This window comes from Bemisia tabaci, chromosome 1 (assembly GCF_918797505.1).
Source record: "Bemisia tabaci chromosome 1, PGI_BMITA_v3".
Lineage (NCBI taxonomy): Eukaryota > Metazoa > Arthropoda > Insecta > Hemiptera > Aleyrodidae > Bemisia > Bemisia tabaci.
Window position 1 is genome coordinate 8,180,107 of NC_092793.1, and position 8,713 is coordinate 8,188,819.

An 8,713-nucleotide genomic window follows, 5' to 3' on the forward strand; every position below is an offset into this window, starting at 1 on the left:
CAAAAAAGTAAATTAGGAATTTTTAATTATAATTCAAGAGAGATCTCTTTTATCTGAGCCCATCAAAATGTTTAATATCTAGCAACTACAGAAAGCACACCAACTCTCAACCAAGCATTAGATAATTAAAAGCGGCGACTTACGTATGAAGAGCTGTAAGAACTATAATTGCTTCTGTACGAGGACATATTACAATGCAGTTCTGCGTGTTATTCATGAAGCAACAGCTGCCGTTAGTTATTAGTTTCTAATAAAAAAGGAGCTAATAACGCGCGAAATATTTTACCTCAACTTTCATCCTACAATCCAAGATATCCAACGAGGTCTGAATGATAGAATAAGAAGCACTTTATTGCACACACATTGTGACCTGCAAAGTAAACCTTCTGATGTATATATACTACATTTTTTTCTTGCACCCTTCTGCTTGATTCCGCTTTTAAAAATTTATGTTATATGGTGGATGCAACACATAATCATTTGAAGAATTTCCCAAAAAAGGATCGACTTTAATTGATAGATAGGACGTCATATTCATTTGGTGTTAGAGGTTGAGACAAAGTTTGAATTAATTCTTGCAAAAGATTATTTTGCTATTGTCCTCTCTCCAAGAAGGCGAAGATTTTTTCCATCCTTTTGAATCAGAAACATTTTACTCACACACACTCACACTTTGCCACTGAAAAGGAGGGCAGGAGCAGTTAGAAAAGAGGTGAAAAGCGTGTGTGATGTTTAAAATAAGAAAGTTAAAATTGTACGGAGCGTTTCGCGTGTAACATGAATAAATTCATAGATCTATTTTCAGGTGTAAAAAATGACCTATTTCCCGTAACGTAATAGCGAAAAACGCCCTCCCCCTGCAAAGATCTTTTATAGTTTTTTAGGAAATACTTGGATCCGCTCTGATCGTCATCCTATTAGAAACGAATATATCTGATAATGAAAGAAATGGATCAGGAGGGTATTTCGTCTAAATTTCATAAACAAACTTTGAAAAATGTACACATTTTTAGATCTCTATGTTCATTACATGGTGTCCAAGGCAAATTACGAGAGCGAAAAAAGCTGCCTAGATTGAGATATTTTTGACGTTTTTTGATGCTTTTTCTGGTATCACACGACATAGAGTAACTATGTATACCTAAATCTTAAAAAGCTCCTTAGAAATTCATAAAAGACAAAATTACGATTTTTCCAGCTTCCAGGTGAGGTGTTCGGGCGTTATTAGGCGAAGTGAGAGTGATTAAAGGGCAATTTTTTGGTCACGGACATAACATTTGACACTGTTAGGTGTTGTAAAGGGCTTATTATTTAGGGTACAAAATGTAAAGAAACCCTGAGACCCTTGCAAAAGGAGTCTCCTCCTTTCCCTCAAGGTTTCATAAAAATAGTTAAACCTCAGAGAGAGCTATGCGGAAAAAACAGCATTACAGACATTACAAATACAGATAAGTCCCATTTCTGTAAAGTCCGTGACGCTTTATTTTCCGCTGTAACTCTTTCCAAGGTTTAATTAATTTAGTATAACTTTGAGAGAAAGTAGGGGACCCCTCTAGCAAGGGTTTCAGGATTTTTTCAAACATTTTGCTCCAAACAGGATGACTAGCAAAATTTCGTTTTATCATTCCCTGATTTTTTTACGATAACGTATGGGAACGTAATTAATAAGGTGAAAACGTTGGCACAACAACGCGATCAGCTGGCCCGTCGCGGACCCGCTTTTTACGTGGAACCCGGCTTCACAAAAAAAAAAAAAAAAAAAAAAAAAAAAAAAAAGACTTTTGACGAAATTTCCTGACTTTTCATTGGTTCTTCCCGGTCGAGTTGCATTCCCTCACTTATCCAGGGTGTCTACAAGTTATTAGAACCAAAATTGAGGACTTTCGGGTACTTTTAGGGGTGTTTTTTCAAGAAAGTCGGGGACTTTTTTCCCCGAAGTAGTAGGAGAAAATGAGCTAGTTAGAGCGTTAAAAAGGCGTATTTTACACGACTAATTTTACAATTCATGTTGAACCGATGAAAACAAACAAAAAACCAAGCAACCCTTCAAATTTTCATTCCTGGTTATACCGCGCCGCCGCGGCTGGCGGGGAAATTTGAAAATGCCAGTATTCAGGTCGATTTTTGTCATTTTTTGGGGACCTGAACAAGAAAATTGGGGATTTTCGGGTATTGGGGACACCCTTCCGAAATCAGGGATAATCGGGGACATTTGGGGACCGTTAGACACTCTGTTATCCCAGTTGCTAGCTACCCTGTCCAAATGAAGCCCTTTACGATACCTCGAAGTGTCAAATCGTAATGTTCGTGAAAAAAAAAATGCCCTCAAGTAAAGTATAAACACATCCCTGCTTTCACATACAAGGATGTGATAAATTGGCACCAATTTACGAATTTTGTCGTTAGCTTAAAAATAAATAAAAAGCGACTAGAAGTGTAAAAATTAAGTGGAAAAACGGGAGTGAGGATACTCGTGAAAGGTTACATCATTGGGAATGAACTCCGTTCGTTGCCACCATCTCAGTCGCGGTCGGCGGGAGACGGGGTGAACGGAAAGAAATAATCTTTTGAGAGTCTGCCAAAAATTTTACTAAATACCGATCACCTAAATTTGCGCTCTCTCTCTTACCACTCCGAACTCTTCCCCCTTCCCATCTCTCTTCTCACATTTGCCACGCACCGATTTCAATTATTTCAGCACTAACGAAGTAACACAGACCTCGAGGTGCAGTCGCTATTAGATGTTGTTTACCTCTCGCACAGTTGCGAGGCTGCACCCTTTATTTTCAAATTTTTTGCTCAACATAGATAGTTATCAGAAAACTTTGAACAGCAAACAATCTAATGAGTGGCGGGCTGGCGGGGCGGGGCACTTTTATGGGGAGAGTATAGACTTTCAAGGACCCACTTTTGATTGGCTCCTCTATCGTAGGCCTCATGGAGATTTAGCGGATCAGCTAGATTCATCATGCCGAATTTTTGTGATATCAAGCTGGCTCAATATGATATCAGTATGATAACATGCATGGCCGTGAAAACCAGTATGCTGTCAGTAGGACGTCAGTATAACTACTTTGATACCAGCAGGATATGATATAGAAGAATGGGTCGGTCCTTATTTGAGGGGCCTGGAGGACAAGGATCATACGTGCAGTTTTTGAAAAAAATTGAAATATTAATGATTTCAAGAAATACTAGTCTTCATAGATATTATGCGAAAAACTTGCTCCGAAATTTCTATTTTTAAGCATCGAAAAGTCAGTTTGAGCTTTCTTTCCGCCATAAGGATCCATGTAATTTCGAACGTATTTCTCGAAATAGCAAAAACTGCACTTCAGCGCCTTGTCCTCCAAGCCCCTCATTTTATCTTGCATTGACTTCACGAACAAGGGACGCCGCGTTAAAACTCGTCGCCTCCTTGGCAGGGGGACGTAACTACATTTTGCGATGAGCGCTGCGGTTCGTAGCAGTGGCGTGACGTGAACAATCGATTATCGATATTTCCCCATTCGAAGCTATGGTAAAGAATCGATTATTAAGGTGTTCGTTACGAACACCCTGTCTATCGATTCTTTTCCCTAGGTTTAAATGGCAGATCAATCGATAAATCGCAAAGCACGCCACGCCACTGGTTTGCAGGACTCACAATCAATGCTTTCCGGGTTCATTTCAAAGTGTGGTTACGCCTTTTTGTCAGCCGGTTGCCGGACTGAGACCTGAGAATAAATAATAAACGCGAATGGAAGGGTATACGGCGGACAATTCTCCTTACAACGCCACGAAATCTGATGGCGCACTATTTTTCCGTTTGAAACGGGGTTGCCTTATTGGTGACTTCGAAAGTCTTATTCTTAGCTGAATTATAATGAAATTTAAAACAGATAGGCATTCTCGGTATCTGCATACCTTTAGCTGAAAATGAATTTAAAAAAAAAAAAAAAAAAAAAAAAATTTGCTACAGCCCACTCTCCACTACGACCATCAAAAATTGTTGGAAATGTATAGCTGATTGCGTTGACGCACAAGCTATCTTTTCTCTTTGATGTATCTCGTCAGTTGTAAGAAAATTTAACCCATGTCCCATTTTGTAAATATACCTCCCTCTAATAAGCTGTCCGGGTATAATAAAATATTGTAAATGTCTCAAAAGTGCATGCAAGGTTGCCATAATTGCTTCATCTTCAAATTCCTTGACTTTCCCTGACCAGTTTTAGCTTTTCTATGACTCCGAAATTTTCCAATTCCCTGACATTCGAATTCAATTTCCGCTTTGATTTTTCCCCTTTGAATTCCACTCGCTTCCGTTGAACGCAACTCGCAAAATTTCCTGACTTTTCCTGTGAATTCCCTGACTCTCTGACTTTCCCGGTTTTCCAGACCGCCAGCAACCCTGGTGTACTTAATAATGTAAAAGTATTACTTTATGTACAAAGAAAATATACCTATTGACTAAACAATTAAAAAAGAAGAAAAAATTGTCAAAGCGAGGGAGAAATTCGTCGCCCTCCTGACATAAGGGCGTAACTACACTCTGCAATGAACCCTGTCGTCAATACAACTCAATGCTTTTCCGGGCTCATGTCAATGTATAGTTACGCCCTCATGTTACCCAAGCGACGAATTCTGCCGTGCTAAGAAAGAACGTCGCATGAACATTCGAGAGTTGCCAAATTTCCTTCGATAAAATGTTAATTTTTTAGGAAAATTATGAATATTTCTCCTTGAAATTTTCAGAATCTTTAGGAAAAATTGCGAACTAAATTATCGGAAAAATCGGGAGGAAAATATTCATAAATTGACCTGGAAATTCGCGTTTTATCCAAGGAAGTTTGGCAACGCCTGAAGGTTCATACGGCGTTCGCGTTCTTCCTTGGCACGGCAGAATTCGTCGCTTCCCGGATGAAGGAACGTAATTCAATTGCAAGGTTGTGAAATTGACTCGAAAAAGTTAATTTTTTAGAATAATATAACTGCGCAATTTTCGTCGAAAATTTGTCCGATTTTTGCTCGAGATCAGAAGAAAAATCAGTGTAATTTTTGGTTAGAAAATTTCAATTATTTCTCCTGGTAAAAAAGCGATTGGTGCGAGGAAATTTGGCAACACTGAAATGTAGTTATACTTCGTGGTGGGAACGACGAACTGATGCAGGTGCTGAGAAGGCGGGAAATGCGGGTGGGTGGACTCATGAGAATGAGAAAGAGAATGAAAAACGAGTCGACAAAGATCGGGAGTAAAAAGAGGGAACAAGGAAGCTAGAATCTGCGTTCTCAATAGGAGGCATCGCTTGACCTACAATATACCGCTTGTTGTATTAGATATAGGGCGTCGCCGAGAAACTACGTTTTCCGGCTATTTTTAAAATGATCCCTTCACCATTTCGGCCACCTCCGTGACCACCGCGGTCTGGTGCAGCTCGTCACGATCGTGTGACGTCACGCAGCTTAAGCCGACGGGTTTCCGTGAGCGAGCGCCGAATTGTGGCCGAAAATCGGGAAATTATCAAAATCTCACAGGAGTCTATTTATTTCCTTGGGAGAGTTCATTTCAAATTTTCCATGAGTTTTACGATACTTTAATGTTCGAGTTAGGGTCGCAGCGGTGTAGGAGCGTCTCGATCGATCAAGATCACGTGAGAAAGAGAAGAGATCACAGAGGGTTGGGGAAAGCAGAGTGTCTACTAGTTGTAAAAAAGCAAAATTGTGGACGTTTAGGGGTGTTTTTTCCTTTTTTCAAGAAAATCGGGGACTTTTTTCCGAGATGGAAAGAGAAAGAGAGCGAGTTAGCGTTAAAAGGCGTATTTTAGACGACTAATTTTACAAGTCATGTTGAACCGATGAAAGCATACGAAAAACCAAGCAACACTCCAGTTTTTCTATTCCTGGTTATACCGCGCCGCCGCGGCTAGCGGGAAAATTTGAAAATGCCGGTGTTTCGGACGATATTTCTCAATTTTTGGGGACCTGAACAAGAAAATTGGGGACTTTCGGGGATATCGGGGACACCCTTCCAAAATCGGGGATAATCGGGGATATTGGGGACTTTGGGGGACCGGTAGACACCCTGGAAAAGAGGGCGGCAGAATTTTTTGACTCGGGGGGGGGGGGGGGGGGGCGGGCATCTCTATCGTTTTCGTGTGTTTCCCTGAATGCATCGGACGAAAGACAATGGGTCAGTTGCGCTGGTCTCAGAATCGATGTTTTGATGCGTTATTCTTGTAGATCAGATAAAGATGATAAAATCTGTCCAAACAACAACTCTCTATACGTTCGGTAATAACTGAGATATCGCGCTTTGAAATATTCAGTTCATGACGTCAGCTACCGCGGTGGTGACACCCTTGGTTTCTTCTACCTCAGTTTTATCAGTCAGGGAGACACATGCTTGCACTGGTTACTCAATGTGAAACTCGGATGAAAGCAAGGTGGAAGAAACCAGGGGTGTCAATACCTCGGCGGATGACGTCATAAACCGAATTTTTCAAAGCGCCATATCTCGGTTAATACTGAACGTGTGGAGAGTCGTTATTGGACAGATCTTTTTATTATTAGCTGAACAACAAGAGTTGACTCTTGTGCATCTGTGTGAACATCAAAACACGATTCTGTGGCCAGCGCCACTGACCCATTCCACTTGCCAAACCTATTTTATAGATGAACCATTCATCACACCATTATATTGAATTATATCAATATCATTAAATCAAGTATGTTCTTACTTGGGAAGGAAATTGTAGAGCGCGTTGTCATTGGGGAAGGAAACTGCACAGCGCATGGTTTTCTGTGCAGAAAACCTCGCAAGCAAGCTGCTTTTGAGGGAGGGAATAGTTAAACGTATTGTTTTATGTGCTGGAGGCAGTGTTCGAAACTCACCTTTGAGTTTCAGGAGCCATGTGGCGCATCAAGCCCGATTTTTAGGCGCCATTGAAGATGTTTTAGGGGCCAAATTGACTTTTTGCCTATATTTTACGGCGCATTTAGTGAAAATATAGACGCAACATGTTTTCGTTACGGAACTAGTGAGTAGTTGTAACGTGGGGAAGACAAAAGCACAAATGATGAAATCGTGAAGAATAGAAAAAGCTTTCACTTGTGATGCTGAAAATTTTGAATAATCGCCTAATATGAAAATTCAGATTTTCAGGGGGCAATTTTAAGGGGCCATGTTGGCGCAAAGCCTTCATTTTTTGGGCGCATTTGGCGCGTTGGCGCCTGTGAGTTTCGAACACTGGCTGGAAGTGTTTCAAGCCCGCTACTTCTGGGGGAGGAAACGGTCCAGTGCGTTGTATTATGTGAAGGCGCAATCACAGCAAAATATCAAAGTTTGGGGAGGGTGAATTCTAAAATTTGAAAAGCTAAGAACTTTCTGCACCCCTGGGATGGGGGCAGGTTTTCACATCCAGAATATTGGCGAAGATGACACTACCTTCGACCAAGGTAGATTTTATAATTGGGAGAGAAAAGAGGTAGAGGTGGTGTTATCGAACTCAGATTACAGGGCGAACCCTGGCGAGTCGCATTAAAAAGATGCATTCACCACTAAAGAACTCAAACAAGATGCATCTCAACATTTTTGAAAGGGGGGGGGGGTGTGTGGCTGCAACGAGCCGGACGTATTAAAGCGATGCAATTGAATATTTTTTATAAGGATATCTTTGGTAAAATGAGGTCGATTGCATCCTAAAAGTTCAACCAAGATAAATCTTTCGGCCCCCAATGCTCCCGGCGTTTTCTACTTCTATCTAAAATTCACTTGCAATGAGATAACAAGTTGCAGCCAGTAGCGATTCTTGAAAGTTGGTAACACTGTTATTCGTCTAATTAAATGTATGCAAACAATCGAACCCTGGCTGGGCAGCTTGCCTCACCTAAAATTGATATTTTTAATGAATTTAAATCCGTCAAAAATAAATCAATCTTAGCCGCTTTACCGCAACCGAAAAATGTCCAGGCACCGTGCGATGACAGCGGAGATTTGAAAATTTGTGAAAAGCAAATTCATACAATTTTTTATGAAGGGAAAGTCTACTCGGTGCCTCGATAATAAACGAATACCGAAATACCACGGTATTTCGTTTATCATCGTTTAAAGCCCCTAATGCATCAAAAAGTCGAAAATACCTCAATTATGCCATTTTTTCTGCTCGCAACAATTTTTTTAAAACGCGTAGAAGAAGAAAAAAATTACTAAGTTTCTAAGTCTTTCGTTCTTTACTGTGCGATGCTTGAAATTGCATCAAAAACGTCAAAAATACCAAATTGTTCAAGCCTCTTCCCTGGTAAAAATTTTAACTGAGTACAGCGGGTTGATTGTTGAAATTGACGGACAAAGCGATCATTAGGAGTATGGAGCGATCCCATTGGTTGAAATGGGTGGTTCCTGTAGACTAAGGGAGAAAATGGTGGACTAACTGTGCAGGGTCTCTGGTGGGTTGCCTTTAGTTAGTCTATGACCTACATCCTCTGTTCATCGCAACCACCCGCTTCCACCAATAGGATACCTCCATATCCCTCGTCTCCTTTGTCTATAGCTTTGTCTATCAATTTCAATAATCGGTCCGCAGCTATTCATCGATCGACTCAAGATCAATTTTAACAATTTTGAGAGACTCTTCAAGGGTTTAACAAATTATTGATAGGGACAGTGTAAACTAAACACGCGCTAAGGATAGTTCTTATTCACTTAGAGTGTCATCAGTCCTTAGCGCTGTCAGTT

At 40.6% G+C, this 8,713-nt stretch overlaps 1 protein-coding gene across 2 annotated transcripts in view; it reads right to left on the bottom strand.

Annotated features, from left to right (window-relative positions):
• Fhos (Formin homology 2 domain containing) overlaps positions 1-335 on the bottom strand; it is a 123,228-nt gene extending 122,893 nt beyond the window's left edge. The window contains exon 1 of one of the 2 annotated variants that reach the window (XM_019054139.2): positions 144-335. In XM_019054139.2, the coding sequence (XP_018909684.2) occupies positions 144-188 (45 nt within the window). In that variant the 5' untranslated portion in view covers positions 189-335. The remainder of the gene's footprint in view (positions 1-143) is intronic. The other variant, XM_019054121.2, reaches the window with a different exon arrangement.
• Positions 336-8,713: the final 8,378 nt, after the last annotated feature.